We start from the raw sequence: 17,048 nt of genomic DNA on the forward strand, positions 1-17,048 counted from the left end.
CAGAGCCTGGAGCCCGCTTCGGATTCTGTGTCTCCCTCTCTCCCTGCCCCTCTCCCACTCATGCTCTGTCTGCCTCAGAAGTAAGTAAATAAACATTAACAAAATTTTTTTTAAATAAATTCACCAGAACCCCAGGTCCGTGTGCATTCCCTCTCTCTCTGTGACCTTGCTGTGTGGCCCCAGGTGTGCTGTGTAAGTTCCAGGTCCTGTAAGCAATACATTTTTATTTTTCCAAATTTTCCTGATGTTTATTGCTGAAAAGCATCTTACAATCATAAGAACCATAAAGGCTGGTCCATCCACAACACGGTTATTGATAGGCTAAGACTGGCACAAAACAACACAACAAGATGGATGACTGTTAAAAATATTACACTGAACTCACAATAAGCAGCCTGAGGTGATCTCTGAAAATGGTCCGCTATTCACTTGACCCAGAAAACTACAAAATCATGCAAATCAAGATGTTCAAATCTTCATGTTCACTTTAAGAACATAGGGGCGCCTGGGTGGCTCAGTCGGTTAAGCGTCTGACTTTGGCTCAGGTCATGATCTCATCTCACATTTCGTGGGTTCGAGACCCACATCGGACTTTGTTCTGAAAGGTCAGAGCCTGCAGCCTGCTTCAGATTCTGCGGTCCATCGCTCTCTGCCCCTCTCCCACCCATGCTCTGTCTCTCTCTCTCTCTCAGAAATAAATGAACATTAAAAAAAAAAATTTAAGAACGCACATGAAGGGCACCTGGCTGGCTCAGTCGGTGAAGTATGCAATTCTTTTTTTTTTTTTTTAGAAAAAAAAATTTTAAGTTATTCATTTGAGAGAGAGAGAGTGAGCACGGGTGCACATACACACGAGCAGGGGAGAGGCAGAGAGAGGGAGAGAGAGAATCCCATGCAGGGCAGAACCTAACGCGGGTCTCAATCTCACACTCTGTGAGATCATGACCTGAACCAAAATGAAGATTTGGGTGCTTAACTGACTGAGCCACCCAGGTGCCCCTGCAACTCTTGATCTCAGGGCTGTAGGTTCAAGTCCCAGGTTGTATGTAGAGATTAGTTAAAAATAAAATCTTTAAAAAAAGAAAGAAAGAAAGAACACACGCGAAACTGCCCAGGCCATCAAGGGTATGCATATCTGAAAAGCCACCAAGTATCTGAAGACTGTCACTTTATAGAAGCAATGTGTGCCATTCTGTTACAACAATGGTGGAGTTGGTAGGTATGCCCAGGCCAAAGAGTGGGGCTGGACACAGAACCAGAGGCTCAAACAGAGCGCTCAATTTTTACTACACATGCTTAAAAATGCTAAGAGTAATGCTGAACTTAAGGGTTTGGATGTAGATTCTCTGGTCATTGAGCAGCACATTCAGGTGAACAAAACCCCAAGATACAGCGCAGAACTTACAGAGATCATGTTTGGACTGACCCATATATGAGCTCTTCCTGCCACACTGAGCCAATCTTTATTGAAAAGGAGCAGATTGTTCCTAAACCAGAAGAGGAGGTTGCATGGAAGAAAAAGATATCCCAGAAAAAACTGAAGAAACAAAACTTGTGGCCCGGGAGTAAATTCTGGATAAAATAAATGCAAATAAAAGTTTAAAAATATGTATTATACTAACCAAATGGCCCCTTATACAAGAATAGATCGTACTGTAGGAGTCCATTTCAATGAGCCTTCAGAGAAGGCAAAATTAATCTATGTTGAAAAACAGAGCAGTGGTTTCCTCTTGAGGGTGGGGAGGGGATGGTGACTATCTGAGAAGGAGCATAAAGCAAGTTTTTGGAGTTATGGAAATGTTCTATCTCTTGGTAGGGGTTTGCATAGTGCAGGGGTATACATTTGTCAAAACTCACAAAGTGGTACATTCAAGATCTGTATAATTCTCTATATATAAATGTTACCTTAAGTTTGCAATCAAATGTTGATTGCAAAATGTTGATCTAGTTAATGATATGCATGTTGAAGATTTTAGGTATGAAGTGTATTGATGTCTATAACTTACTTTGGAATGCGTAAAACATCAGGTGGAATAACCGATGCATGCATACATAGGTGACAAAGCAAAAACTTAATCCAAGGGGTGCCTGGGTGGCTCAGTTGGTTAAGCGTCTGACTTTAGCTCAGGTCATGACCTCACACTCCGTGAGTTCGAGCCCCACGTCGGGCTCTGTGTTGACAGCTCAGAGCCTGGAGCCCGCTTCAGATTCTGTGTGTCTCCCCCTCTCTCTGCCCCTCCCCTGCTCATGCTCAGTCTCTCTCTGTCTCAAAAATAAATAAATAAAACATTAAAAAAATTAAAAAAAAAAACCCTTAATCCAAGAATCTAGGTAGTGAGGATATGGAGGTTCCCTGTACAAACCTTTCAAATTTTCTGGATGTTTGAAATTTTTCATAATGAAATATTGGGAAAAATAATATAAGTAAACTCAACAAAAACAAAATAACCCAATTTAAAAAATGAGCCAAGAACTTGAATAGATATTTCTTCCAAGGAGACATACAACCGGCCAAGAAGCACATGAAAAGACACTCATCGTTAATCATTAGGGAAATGCAATTCAGAACCACAAGATACCACTTTATATCCATTACAGTGACTATAAATTTTAAAACTGGAAAATAACAAATGTTGGCAAACATGCGGATAGATTGAAACCCGTGCGCTTTGCTAGTGGCAATGTAAGACAGCGCTGCTACCATGAAAAGACAATTTGGTGGTTTCTCAAACAGCTAAACCGAGAATTACCGTGATTCAGCAATTCCACTTCTAGGTATGTATCCCAAAGAACTGAAGACGGGGACTCAAGCAGATACTTGTACACCCACATTCACAGCAGCATTATTCACAATAGTCAGAAGGTGGAAGCAACCCAAATATCCACCTACAGATTTTAAAATGTGGCATATGCATTCAGTGGAACTCAGCCATAACCCTTAGTTGGCAGGCCCTGGGAGTAGGAGGAAATGTGGAGTTATTGTTTAATGAGTATAGGGCTTCTGTTTGGGATGATGGTAAGTGCCAGAAATGAGAGTGACTATAGTTACACAACATTGTGAATATACTTAATGCCACAGAATTGTGCACTTAAAAATCATTACAGGGGCTCCTGGGTGGCTCAGTCGGTTAAGCGGCCGACTTCGGCTCAGGTCATGATCTCACGGTCCGTGAGTTCAAGCCCCACGTCAGGCTCTGTGCTGATAGCTCAGAGCCTGGAGCCTGTTTCAGATTCTGTGTCTCCCTCTCTCTGACCCTCCCCTGTTCATGCTCTGTCTCTCCCTGTCTCAAAAATAAATAAAACTTTAAAAAAAATTTTAAAAATCATTACAATGGTAAGCTCTAGGCTGTGTACATTTTACCACATTAGAAAAAATAATAATAATAGAAGAGCATGGGGCGCCTGGGTGGCTCAGTTGGTTGATCGTCAGACTCTTGATTTTGGCTCAGGTCATGATCTCAGGGTTGTGGGATCATGCTTAACATTCTCTATCTCTCTCCCTCTGCCCTTCCCCTGCTTGGTCTCTCTCTCCTCCCTTCAAACAAATAAATACATAAATACATACATACAAACATACATAAATAATAGAAGAGCAAAAGGCTGAGATCACTGGACCCAGGGAATGTCATAATCCTTTGCCCAACTTCCAGCCAGTTCTCAGGCTCAGACCTCAACTACTGAAGTCTCCTTCACATGGGTAAGGATCCAGAAACACCATGAAAAGTGTATCTATAGGAGTGATGTCTTAATCCTTCTGTGAAAGGATCTAGGTCCATTTACTCAGGTGGTTGCATACTGGAGAAAGGGAAAACCTAGATCATTAAAAGTTTTTTTAAATGTTTATTTATTTTTAGGAGGGGAGGAGGGTCAGAGAGAGAATTCCAAGCAGGCTCCATGCTGTCAGCACAGAGCCCAATGTAGGGCTCAATCCCATGACTCTGAGATCATGACCTGAGTCAAAATCAGGAGATGGACACTCAACTGATTGAGCCACTCAGGCACCTTGGAAAACCCAGATCATTTTACAGCAGGCTCCACATTAATACTGGTACCAGGGACCCAAGATACCATCATGGCCTCCCTGCTAGAATCGGGTGGAGGATAAGGTAACAAATGGAGAACTGGTTACTTTTCCAGGTTTTTTTTTTTTTTAAGTTTATTTACTGAACTCTCAAGATCCTGAGAACAAGAGTCACATGTCTTCTGACTGAGCCAACCAGGTGCCTCATCCAGTTTTTGAATATATATTTGCAACACACATATTTCGCACTTGGCAGAACTTCCACAGTGGTTCTGATCTTTAGAGTCAGATCTCTGTTGTAAGTGAAAGCTCCTGAACTACCTCCCCACAAAAATTAAAGAACCTAATGCTGCATCTTAAGAACAGCAGAGGTTAATGTCATGGCTAAAGACCTAAAGGATGCAGGGTGCTGATGTCTAGTAAAACCCGATTTAATTCATTAGTCTGACCCTTGCAAAAACTGGATGGATCATATAGCACTCCTTCATGATAAAACACTCAAAAACAACTTGCAATAAAAGTGAACTTGCTTAGGGTGCCTAGGTGGTTCCGTTAGTTAAGCGTCTGACTTGAAGTCGGTGACTCAGGTCATGATCCCATGGTTTGTGAGTTCAAGCCCCACACTGGGCTCTCTGCTGTCAGCACAGACCCTGATTTAGATCCTCTGTCTCCCTCTCTCTCTCTGCCCATCCCCTGCTCATTATCTCTCTCTCTTTCTCTCCCCCTCTCTCCCTCTTTCTCAAATAAGTAACTAAATTTAAAAAATGAATTTTCTCAATCTGATAAGGAGTGTCTGAAAAATCCACAGCTAGCATACTTAATGATGGAGACAGAATCCTTTCTCTCTAAGATTAAGGGCAACATGAGAATGCCCAAGTTCACCACTTCTGTTCGACATTGTATTGGAAGTTTTAGTCAGAGCCATTAGGCAAGAAAATGAAGTACAATACATGAATATTGTATAAGAAGAAGTAAAAATGCTGTTCACAAATGACATGATCTTGTAGATAGAAAATCCAAAAGAATCCCCCAAAAACTATTCGAATTAATAAATGAGTCCAGTGGGTTGCAAGATACAAGATCAACGTACAAAAATCAATTGTGTTTTTATACACTTGCAGTGCACAATGGGAAAATAGAATTAAGACAACTATTCCATTTACAATAACGTCAAAAAGAATAAAATACTTAGGAATATTAGCGAAGAAGTGAAAACGATATACTCTAAATATTATAAAGCAGTACTAAAATAATTTAAAGATCTAAATAAATCAAAACATCCCACGTTCACGGATCGGAAGGATTAATGTTGGTAAGTTGGCGACACTCTGCAAATTGGTCTAGGCTCAGTTGGTTGAGCCACCTACTTCGGTCAGGTCATGCTCTCATGGCTCGTGAGTTCAAGCCCCACATTGGGCTCTGTGCTGACAGCTCGGAGCCTGGAGCCTGCTTCGGATTCTGTGTCTCCCCCTCTCTCTGCCTCTCCCCCATTTGCGCTCTGTCTCTCTGTCTTTCAAAAATAAATAAATATTAAAAAATTCTACCTGGTCCGTTTGCAGAAACTCATAGAGGTGGTTCTAAAATTCACACTGAAATTCATGGGAACCAGAATAACTAAAACAACATTGAAAAATAACAAAGTTAGAGAGCTCAACTTCCTGATCTCAAAATTGACTGTAAAGCTACAGTTATCAAGACAGTATGGTTTTGCCATAAGGATAGACATATAGATCAGTGGAGCAGAATTCAGAATCCAGGAATAAATCCTCACACTTATGGTCAATTAAATTTCAACCAGGGGGCAAAAACAATGCAATGGGCAAAAGAATAATCTTTTCAACAAATGATGCTGAGACAACTAGGTATCTATATGCAAAAGAATGAAGTTGACCTTTACCTCACATCATATATAAAAATTCACTCAAGGGGTGCCTACCTGGCTCCGTCAGTAGAGCATGTGACTCTTAATCTAGGGGTCATGAGTTCAAGCTCCATGTTGGGAGTAGAGATTACTTAAAAAATAAAATCATAAAAAAATTCACTCAACACCAATTAGTGTAAGAACTAAAACTGTAAAATGTATATAAAACCGCAAACCGTTGGGGTAAATCTTCATGCTCTAGGATTTGGAAATGATTTCTGAAAATGTTTATTTTTTTGAGAAAGATAGAGCACATGTGCATGCATGTAAGGGAGGAGCAAGAGAGAGAGGGAGAGAATCCCAAGCCTGACTTGATCCCACAAACCATAAGATCATGACCTGAGCCGAAATCAAGAGTTGGGCACTTAACCGGCTGAGCCACCTAGGCGCCCCAAGCCAATGGTTTCTTAGGTACAACACCAAAGCATTAAAAACAAACAAACAAACAAACCAAAAAAAAGTAGAGGAAAAAAATGTATTTATTCAAATTTTCAAATGTTATACTTCAAAGGACACTGTCAAGAAAGTGGAAAACTACCATAGAATGGGAGAAGATTTTGCAAATTATATATCTGATAAGGACTTGTATCTTGAATATACAAAGAGCTCTTACAACCCAATGATGAAAAGATAAACCAAGTCTCTAGGACTCCAGTGGTCCTATGCTAGATGTTCCATGCTAGAACATTCCCTCAAAGTAAAGGACAAATTGTGCCCTGTACCTCCTATCACTAAGAAAGTACACACTGCAGGTTTCTTTGGGTTTGGGAGGCCTGACGTTCTGTACTTGGGAATACTGCCATCAGCGGTTTGTTGGCTCCACGCATGCCAGCTTTGCACAGAGCGCAGAGCGGAAAGAGGTCTGCAGCAGGTCCAGGCTTTGGCACAAGCAGCTCTGTGCCTGGCCCAGGGGTCTGGCGGAGCCCGTGGCGAATGCTATGGCAGAGAAAGTTTTCAAGTGGGGCCTCCGGCAGGTTCCAGTGAGAGAGCTTCAGTGCCAACTCTTAGGGTTCTCGAGTGAGACCATGCCACACGCCATTCACAAAACAGTTCCTGGAATGTTACTGGGCCCCAACAGGAAATGAGCATCTGACCTTGGGCTATTAAGTAACCACATGGTCAGGTGGCTCATCAGAGCTGAATACTGTCAGAGGCACCAAGACTTTAAGGTACAATGGAGGTGCATTGCCAGGATCAGCTCTGAGCACATCTAGACACGGGTGAGCTGCACAAGCAAGTGACTGCCACCCCCTTGTGGCCCTGAATGACAGCAGTAAGGGGAAAGCCCTCCAAAGGGTAGAGCTTCTCCAGGGCACTGTATCATCCACGTAGTAAGGAGGGGAAAGTGTCTAGGAAAAGAAGATATGGAGCCCTGTTTGCCACAGTAAACAGTTGAGCTAGTAGCTTTGGAGGGGGGGGGGCGGACAGAGCAAGAAGAGAAGTTTAGAGACAAGGAAGTCTGGAGAAGAGGCACCTAGAGAACTAGTGTGACACGTGGCAGCTTTTCAATTGGTGGACCCAGGGGTCCAGGTGGGACACCCTGCTCCCCGGTACTCCCAGCAACCCCACTGGGAAATTTGTGTCCTCATCCTAGAAACTTTAGGTTAGGTTCTGGGTCTCTGAAGGGGGTAATCTCACCAGGAACACAGTATGAGTGGCACAAAACATACACTATGACAGCTACCAGGCCACTCTGGGCTCTTCATACCACCAAGCAAAAAGGCCCCCATGCTGGCAGGGGTACTGGATCCAGATCCTAGGAACAGGGATGTTTGATCTTCCCATCCACTGGATGTCCCCCTCCCCAGCTGTCACCAAATGGGCCATTACAGCCAGCACAACCTGAGGAGGGCATGGTACCCAGGGGTTCACGCCCCCAGGGATGAGCATCTGGGTCATCAGGTGAGGCACCCAGACCTTCAGAAGTGCTAAGTGCTCCTGGGAGAGGGGGAGCTAGAGAAGGTGGGGGTGGGGGGGAGGGGCGGGAAACACATGGCACCTGGTTACAGGCTCAGGACTAACTCAAGCAGCAGGGACCACAGCCCATCCAATAGCTTTCCTTTCCTATATATGCACAGAAATTGTGCCCAACCAGAACCCTGGGGATCTAAATGCAATGAACTTAATGTGGGGCTGAGTGTGGCAGGGCTGGGGTAAGTGTTCCCAGTGTGAGCTGGTCACTTGCAGGTGACCCTTTCTCTGGAGCATTGGCCAGACGGGAGCCACCTTAGTGAGAGAGACTGTGCACCCTGACCTCACTGAAGGTGGTCTCAGACCCCACCGGGCTGCGATGGAACCAGGATCCCCCTCAGCATTTCACCCTCCCCTCCGCCTCCCTCAGGTGCTAGCCAGAAAACTCCCCCCCTGGTTCTTCTTCCCCACCGAAACCACTGACCTGTTCCCCAGACCTGTGGCCATTTTCAGTGTTATATACATGGACTCACGCAGTATGGAGCCTACTGAGACCCACTTCTCCCACTCAGCACAATCTTCTGACATGGCCCTACACTGTTGCGTGTGTCACTCACTGCCACCCTGGGCCCCTCCCTGGTGTGGTGGACCGTGGTGTATTCATCCACTCACCAGCTGACGGGCATCTGAGTTGTTTCCAGGCTTTGGCAATGAGGAACAGAACTCCTCTAAACATTCACAGGACATCTCCTCAGCTGGACCATCTCACCCATAGGGGAGCTGTCCTACTTCCTGTGCTACTACAGGTGGCAATGTTGCTAGGCTTCTTGCCACTCCACACCAAGGGTCTCCTTTCTTCCATCTTCCAGTACGATTTTTCTCACCTCCCTCTAAGACCCCACTGTCAGTCCCAGCAGGTCCTTCCTGCTCCCACCCGCTGTCCGGTCCCAAGGCCAATGCCGTGTGACTTAGGGTTTGTATCGGCAGCATCCTATTCTGGTACCGAACCCATCTGGTGATCCAGAGCTACGCAACAGGCCACCTCAAACTCAGTGCTATGAACACATAACCCATCTCCTCTATCGTTAGCTTGGTTTGGACTCTCTTACGGCTACAGTGGATGGTAGCTGGGATGGGAGCCACCCCTAATGCTTCCTTGCTCACTCACGATGCTCCGTGCTAGCTGTTGGCTGGCCTTTCAGCTGCAGCTCCTGGCCGGAATACCTCCGCATGTGCCTCTTCCTGGGGCTGCTGGTGGCTCCTCGCAGCACAGTGGCTGGCTCGAAGAGCAAGCATCCCAAGATGAGGGAGAGAGAGGAGCGGTATCACCTAACTGTCCAATCTGGCCTCAGCAATCAGTGTCACTTCTGCGACCTTCTGCGCTCTGGAGGTTAGAAGCGAGTCATTAGGCCAGCCCATGTTCAAAGGGAAGGGAATTGGATTTCAGTTCTTGAAGGGAGAAGGGCCAAGGAATTCCTGGATATGTTTGGAAGGCACCAAGGGGTGGTGGGCCCCTTTAGCACGGTGGACTGGTGAAGAGATGGTGCATTTACCCAGGTGGATAGGTGGGTAGGTGACACATTTATCAAGGTGAGGAAATACCAGGACATAGAACAGGTTCTTGGAAGATACTAGCCTGGAGCAGAGGGAGAGGTCAGGCCAGAGGTATCAACTTGGGAGTCATTGTCACAGAGGTGGTGTCGGAAGCTTCAAGGCTGCAGGAGGTGACCACCCAGGGTGGGAATGGGGAGGGATGGAGAAACTGCCAGGGCTGGGAGGAGGAGGGCACAATCTTCCTGATCACTGACTCTGTTGCCCCCATCCTGGCAGAACTCCAGGGAGCTTGATGGGTAGTCAATCCCCGTGTGCCTCCCCACGTGTCTCTCTGAACTAATATGATCATGCGGTTCTATGAGGAAGGTTCTGTGCTGGGAGAGGTTTCCCCCAGCATCCATGGGAAGAGATGGGAGGTATAGGGCTGTGGCAGCCCTATTGTAACCATGAGGCAGGCTGAGAGTGGCAGAGCCACTCACAAAGGTGACGGTTCCTTCACTGAGCATGTAGATTAACAAGTCCTGAGGTGCCTGGGTGACTCAATCTGTTAAGCATCAGACTTTGGCTCAGGTCACGATCTTGCGGTTCGTGGGTTCGAGCCCCACATGGGGTTTTGTGCTCACAGTGCAGAGCCTGCTTGGATTCTCTCCTCTCTCTCTCTGCCCCTCCCCGACTCATGCTTTCTCTCTCTCTCGAAATAAATAAACTGAGCAATAAAGAGTCCTTTTTTTAGGACTCGTGTCAGGAGTTGAGTCAGCAGGTTCTGCCACCTGACGTCCAAAGTCTTTTCACTGATACCAGCTTGGAGTCAGCAAAGGAGTCTGAACAAGGATGTGTGAGGTGGGAGGAGAGGCTGGGAATGTGAGTGCATTGCCCTGCAATGGCACCCACCATTCATGGAACCCCCACATGCCCAACCAAGTTCTAATGTTTCACACATAGTGATTGGTTGAGTCCTAAGAGCACCTCCTGAGTTAGATTGCTATTATGATGCCAGTTTATAGATTGGGAAACCAAGGCACAGGGGGGTGAAGGACATTATGGAAGGTCCCACGGCCAGAAAGTGACAGCTGGGATATAAACCAGGCAGTCTGTTGCTCTGTCCTGTGAGCACTAACCTTTTTCAGAGGTCCAGAGAAGAGCGTCTTTCGCTGAAGTGCCTGGCTGGCTGTTCAGTGCTACTTACTTGAAATGAACAGTCTTCACTGAATTTCACAAAGTACAAGTCATCAGCAATGTTGGGCAGCGTGACCTGGGATCAGGGGAGGAGAGTGTGGACAGTCGGACTGGCCTGAAGAGTAAGGAGGTGGACAGCCCATGCAAGCCATGCAAGCTTGAGAAGCATGGCTATGAAGAGGGTGGGGCAGGGGTGTTTAATGTTTTTCGGAGGGGATTCCAGGACATATAAGAAGCCGAAGGAGAGGTGGCTCCAGACCACTGGAGTGGGCCCTTGGATGGTGTCTGGAAGGCTCCCCTGACTCAGTAGAGAAGGTAGAGAATTGGGGGCACGGGCAGTGGGGTTTCATGTTCAGTGATGAGCAGAGGTGGCTTCCTGCTCCACACCCATTTCCTCCAGGAGGTTGAGACCCAGCTCTGAAATGAGTGGAAGCCACTGAAATGAGTTGGCGGCCAAAGAGCAGTGGGATCGTGGGGTTGCCAATAGAGTTGGGTCCCATTGAGAGTTGGAGCCTAACAGTCTTGGAGCCAAGAGATTGGCAGTTTTGGTGGGTTTCTCCAGACTTGCTCATACACCTCTGTAGGGCCCCAAGGGGATTAGGTGCTAGCCCTGGTTTCGGTGGCTACAGGAGGAAGTACCCAAGTGTTGGGCCAAGAGGCGCCAGGGCAAACGGGGGCGGGGGGCCTTCAAGGTCGGGGCGTCCTCAGGCCGCTGCTCCCAAAGCGGGGCGAGGACCGCCAGGATCCGCGGGCCGGGGGATGCGGCCCTCCGCGCCTTCCCCGTGGAGCCTCCGTGCCCGCGAGTCCTGCCAGCCTTTCGGGGCCAGGAAGACCGACGCGGGGCTGAGGGCTTCCTGGTAGCCCCCTCCCCGCGGCCCGGCTAGCCCCCGCGCTGATGCGGGTAAGGATTTCCTGCCGCCGCAGACGAGGATTAGCGCGCCCCGGCCGGCGCGGCGGGATTAGTCCGCGTGGACTCCGCGCTCGGCCCGGGGATTACAGCGCGCTCCCCCCCGACGTATATATTCCTGCGGCGGTGGCCGTGGGGCCAGGCCAGCATGGCTGCGGCGGGGGGCGCGGTGAGCCGCAGGGGCCCCGGGCGGCCCTGCCCCTTCTCCATCGAGCACATCCTTTCCAACCTGCCCGAGCGGAGCCCCCCGGCACGGGCCGCCCGCACCCCGCAGCCCGCCGGCCACCAGAGCCCCGCGGAATCCGGAGAGCCCGGGGCGCCCGAGGCCGCGCCCTGCGCCTGCTGCTGCTGCTGCGGACCCCGCGCCGCGCCCCGCGGGCCCCCGGAGCCGGCCTCCGGGCTGGGTGAGTGGGAGCAGGGCGCGGGCGCGGGGGTCCTCCGAGCGCGGGGCGGTCTGGGCGGAGCTCGGCCCCCGCTCCGCGCCTCACCGCGCCTTCACCCCGCAGGCGCGCGGCTGCCGTGGCCGCTGAGGCTGGGCCCCGCGGCGCCCTTGCCCTTGGCTGCGCCCACGGGAGGCCCGGGGGCGCTGCCCGGCACGGGCGGTCCCGGCCCGCAGCGGCGCACGCGGCGCCACCGCACCATTTTCAGCGAGGAGCAGCTGCAGGCGCTGGAGGCGCTCTTCATGCAGAATCAGTACCCCGACGTGGGCACGCGCGAGCGCCTGGCCGGCCGCATCCGCCTGCGCGAGGAACGCGTGGAGGTGGGTGCCCGCCCGCCAGACGGCGAGAGGGTCCGAGCGGGCTGGCTTCCTTCCTCCTTCTTTTGAAAAGATGGCCCTGGCGCGAAGGCGGGAGGCGCGGGAGGCCCGGGAACCGCAGTGGGCCGCAGGGCCGGTTCCGGGGCGAGGGCGGGCGGGGCAGGCTAGTGTCGGAAAGTGTCACTAGAACTGGAGGGGAGATAAGGCTAGTTTTCTTTAACTTTGGCTTAAACTTTTTAATTCTCCCTGATAAATGAGACGCGCGTTCACGTGCCCGAATTTGGGAAGCTCGGAAAGAGCACCAAGCAGCAGAATGGGCGTCCGGAGCACCTTGGAGGGGAAGGGGGAAGGCACGCCGAGAGAGGGCTGGTCCGGGTGGGAAAGTGGTCCTCGTCCCGCAGCCCGAGCCGCAGCGGTTAAGAGACGGTGGGTGCCGCTGCCCCCGTGCCGGCTCTCCAGCCCTCTCCTGCCCGTATCCCTGTCGGGAAGCTCCCTGCCTGGCCCACTTATGAGGGTCCGGAGGGACGCGGGTCCCAGGGCTGGATCTGAGCGGTCCCTCCTGCTCATCAGGTTTGGTTCAAGAACCGCCGGGCCAAGTGGCGGCATCAGAAGCGCGCGTCAGCGACCTCGAGGCTCCTCCCCGGAACCAAGAAGCCCGCAAAGGAGAGCTGCTGATGGCTCTGGGAGCTACTCCCGGGCTTGGCCGGGTCCTTTGGGGCCGGCTCAGGGAGGGAACAGATCGACCCGAAATGGTGCTGACAGAGGACACCTCTTCCCGCCTGCAGGCTTCCCGCATCCTGCAGCTAGTGCTCAAGGCAGGAGCTTCTCTGCCAGACAGCAGAGAAGCTCCCGTGCCCACCCCCTGTGTCACCTGCCCCAGGAAAGGAGGGAACGCTGAGCATCTCCAGGTGCTCTCCTTTCCAGCAACTAGGGTCGGGGAGATTCCCCGGGAGCTGCAGCGGGGTGGGGGTGGGGGGTTGTTGGTTGCTGGGAGCAGGGCACAGAGCAGATAAGCTTCCTCAACTCCCCACCAACTCCAGGACAGGAACCATCCCCTTGTCAGGAGGGCCCAGAATCCTCCTCTCCCTCCTGGGGTATGCTGATGTCCCGCCTCTTCTCAGCATGGACATAGGTCTCTTGACATGGCCAAGGGGGTGAAGGGAGTGTTCTGTGCATTCTGGGGTTGTCAGCTCGCATGTCCTGCACTGGGCCTTCCTGTCCAGAGCTATAGGATAAGGACATTGGATGAGGTCATCTCCAGAAGCCCCCTACCCTGCCCCTTAATTCTGTGAGCCTTGCCTGGATACTGGGAAATAAACAAGCAACTACAAACGGCACAAAAGCAGTCCAAAGTTCGAAGTCCACCATGACTTCACTCCCACATCCAGGGGGTGGGGGCCAGCTGGTCTTGGGGAGCACAGCCCAGTGAGTCCTCAGTTTCTATGCTCCCCAGCACAGCAGACTACCCCACAGATCATGGCCTAGCACCCTGGGGGTCTGCACTGGCCTTTAGGTACTGAACGGGTAGAGATCCTTGGCCTCCTCCTTCTGGGGGATTTACACGCTATGTGTCTGCCATCCTGTTGGGGCAAGAGGAGGTTTGACTGGGGAGGATGCACCACACCCCCTGCCACTGCCTTGGAAAATCTGTTTTCCTCTCCAACATCCCAGCCCTAGGGTGAAGGACAGTGTGAAAACGAGGCTTTCACTCTCCCCAGTAGGCCTGTACGGTGGGTTCAAGGCACCTAACACCATCATCTGGCTTGGGGACCATGTTCTGCCTCCTCACAGGTCCTGGAAGAAATTGGGGGATGGGGTATCTGAAAGGAGACACAGTCCATTCATTAAAGGTGCAGAAGCTGAGCAGGCATGATGTCCCCAGCCAGTGCTGCTCTAACACTGCCGGATGCCTCCAGGACAGCAGCACTCACCTCCACCTCTCAGGATGCACACTTCTGGCTGTCACAAAGCTCTTTTCCCCCGAACCCCGGCCTTATCCTTGGATACTGCCCAGCCCTCCTGCAGAGCTTCCCTGCAGTTTGGAACACCCTCATCTCTGGGACCCCAGCCCCCCATTGGCTCTTTGTCATTGTAGAGGGCAGCCATGATCAGAGCTCCATTTCAAGGGGCCAGTGGCTATACTGTCCTTCTGATTTCTCTCCTTTCTCTCTAGCTGCTCCTTGGCAGGTTCACCCCTACAAGCTGCCCGTTAACATAGGTGTCCTGCAGGCTGGACCCAGGCATGGCCCTCTCTTCTCCATTCTCTCCTTGCTTTATCACTGCCTCTTTTAGACTCCAATTCCCTTCTGTCTTCCACATTTACATCTCCAGCCCAGGCCTCTTCCCTTAACTAGATACTTCTGTCCATCTATCCCCTTGACCTCTCCATGTGGAAGCCCACTGTGCCTCAAAATCACCTTGTCCATGGCAAATTCTTCCCCTGTGCAAACCAGGTGCATGAACCAGAGGACTCGCAATTACCCACACCCCTCTTCTCCCTCACCCACCATCCCAGGCCAGCAGCAAATCCATTTTTCTTCCAAAAACAATCCCAGAAGCTATTTTTTCCCCAGCTTCAACAGTACCAACCTGATGAAAGTGCTGTCATCCCTTACCATGACCATTGTAGGTGCCTCCAGTCTTGTCCACCTGCAGCCACTCTGTTTCCTCTGTAATTCATCCTCCATAAAAGCCAGGGTGCAAGTTTGAACCTGCCTCTCCCCTGCCTACAGCACTCCAAGGGCTTTCCGTTGTTCTTAAAGATAAAACTCACTGTGACCCATGAAGCCCCATGCAGCCGGCCCCTGCCCATCTGGCATCATTTCATACCTCACTGCTCCTTGCAGTCTGTGTGTATCAAAAGCTCTCTTTTGCTGCAAGACCTTTGCACCCGCTTTTTCCCTCTTCCTGGTCAGTGTCTGTTCATCCTTTGGATCTGCAACCATTTCTGCCCCTGGGGAGACTTCCCCTCACTGCCCCCTAGGTAAGATTCCCCAACAACAAACTTTCTTTCTTTCTTTCTTTTTTTTTTTTTAACACCTGTCTGCTGCAGTGTTTTAAAGATTTTTAAGTTTATTTATTTTGAGAAAGAGAGAGATTGAGGAAGGGGCAGAGAGAGGGAGAGAGAGAATCCCAAGCAGACTCTGTGCTGTCAGCGCAGAGACCGACCTGGGGCTAGAACTCACAAACCATGAGATACTGACCTGAGCCAAGATCAAGAGTCAGACACTAAACCAACTGAGCCATCCGGGCCACACACTCCCGCCCTCCCCCGTTGCAATTTTATGCTTGTTTGTGGGATGATGCAACTAGTGTCTGTCTTCCCCATTTGACTGTCAGTTCCACAGGGCAGGAATCATCACCATGGGGTTTCCCAGTGGGTGAAGGAATGGCTGCCTATTATACTAAATCATTACGGGGAAGAACTTACTTGTCTGATATAGTTCACAACCTCTTTTGGAGAAGAAATGATCATTTTTGAAAAACGGGCAATTTTCTGGTCCATTTCAATGAAAGTTAGTCCTCTTCTGGGAAGCCCACTCGTGTTCAGGAACCGAATATTTTTTTTTAACATTTATTTATTTTTGGGACAGAGAGAGACAGAGCATGAACGGGGGAGGGGCAGAGAGAGAGGGAGACACAGAATCAGAGGCAGGCCCCAGGCTCTGAGCCATCAGCCCAGAGCCTGACGCGGGGCTCGAACTCCCGGACGGCGAGATCGTGACCTGGCTGAAGTCGGACGCTTAACCGACTGCGCCACCCTGGCGCCCCCCGAATATTTTTTTTAATATTTATTTATTTATTTTAAACTTTAAAAAAAATTTTTTTAACGTTTATTTATTTTTGAGACAGAGAGAGACAGAGCATGAATGGGGGAGGGTCAGAGAGAGAGGGAGACACAGAATCTGAAACAGGCTCCAGGCTCTGAGTTGTCAGGACAGAGCCTGACGAGGGGCTCGAACTCACGGACTGCGAGATCATGACCTGAGCCAAAGTCGAACACCCAACCGACTGAGCCACCCAGGCGCCCCAGATGTTTATTTATTTTTAAGAGAGAGAGAGAGAGAGATCACAAGCGGGGGAGGTGCAGAGAGAGAGGGTGGGTACAGAGGATCGGAAGCAGGCTCCTGCTGACAGTAGAGAGCCTGATGCAGGGCTCAAACTCACGAACCCTGAGATCATGACCTGATCTGAAGTTGGACGCTTAACGGACTGAGCCACCCAGGCGCCCCAGGAACCGAATAATTAAAAAAAATTTTTTTTTAATGTTTATTTATTTTTCAGGGAGACAGAGACAGACTGTGAGTAGGGGAGGGACACAGACAGAGGGAGACACAGAATCTATAGCAGGCTCTGGGCTCTGAGCTGTCAGCACAGAGCCCGATGTGGAGCTTGAACTCACAAACTGTGAGATCATGACCTGAGTCGAAGTCAGACGCTTAACCAACTGAGCCACCCAGGCGCCCCGGAACCCAATAATTTTTAACCAGACATTTCTTTATTGGACCATCGCATTTTTCTTTTCTTCTTTTCTTTTTTCTTTCTTTCTTTCTTTCTTTTTTTTTTTTGTTAGATAACTATCAAGAAGAAATTGTCTTAGTGGTCTTTTCTGGTATAAAGTTTGAATAAAAACTTTGAAACGAGTATATAGCCAAAATGTGTTTTTGTTAATGATATAGAAGCATACCCAATGATTATTTTCGAGAAACCGGAATTTCAAGACCTTTCAATTTAGCAGTGCTGGAATTTTTCAGGATCAGAGTGAGTGACACGCCCCTTAGCCTCCCACACCATAGCGCCC

At 49.8% G+C, this 17,048-nt stretch overlaps 1 protein-coding gene and 1 pseudogene across 1 annotated transcript; both read left to right on the forward strand.

Moving 5' to 3' along the window:
* The first annotated feature begins 413 nt into the window (after window positions 1-413).
* On the forward strand, window positions 414-1,599 carry LOC122470033 (annotated as a pseudogene).
* Window positions 1,600-11,638: 10,039 nt separating this feature from the next.
* GSC2 (goosecoid homeobox 2) lies at window positions 11,639-13,584 on the forward strand. The gene is made up of 3 exons (XM_043559173.1): window positions 11,639-11,894; window positions 11,997-12,250; window positions 12,818-13,584. Exons 1-3 carry the CDS (start codon window positions 11,639-11,641, stop codon window positions 12,920-12,922), a joined length of 615 nt encoding a protein of 204 aa, XP_043415108.1. The 3' UTR covers window positions 12,923-13,584.
* Window positions 13,585-17,048: the final 3,464 nt, after the last annotated feature.

The sequence above is a fragment of the Prionailurus bengalensis genome, chromosome D3 (genome assembly GCF_016509475.1).
Source record: "Prionailurus bengalensis isolate Pbe53 chromosome D3, Fcat_Pben_1.1_paternal_pri, whole genome shotgun sequence".
NCBI classification, from domain to species: domain Eukaryota; kingdom Metazoa; phylum Chordata; class Mammalia; order Carnivora; family Felidae; genus Prionailurus; species Prionailurus bengalensis.

What these genes read in the sequence shown, in the direction of transcription:
- GSC2 (XM_043559173.1), top strand. Translation starts at nt 11,639, where the DNA reads ATGGCTGCGGCGGGGGGCGCGGTGAGCCGCAGGGGCCCCGGGCGGCCC. An exon ending in GGAGCCGGCCTCCGGGCTGG is followed by an intron (nt 11,895 to 11,996) that starts GTGAGTGGGAGC and finishes TTCACCCCGCAG; the next exon opens with GCGCGCGGCTGCCGTGGCCG. An exon ending in TGCGCGAGGAACGCGTGGAG is followed by an intron (nt 12,251 to 12,817) that starts GTGGGTGCCCGC and finishes CCTGCTCATCAG; the next exon opens with GTTTGGTTCAAGAACCGCCG.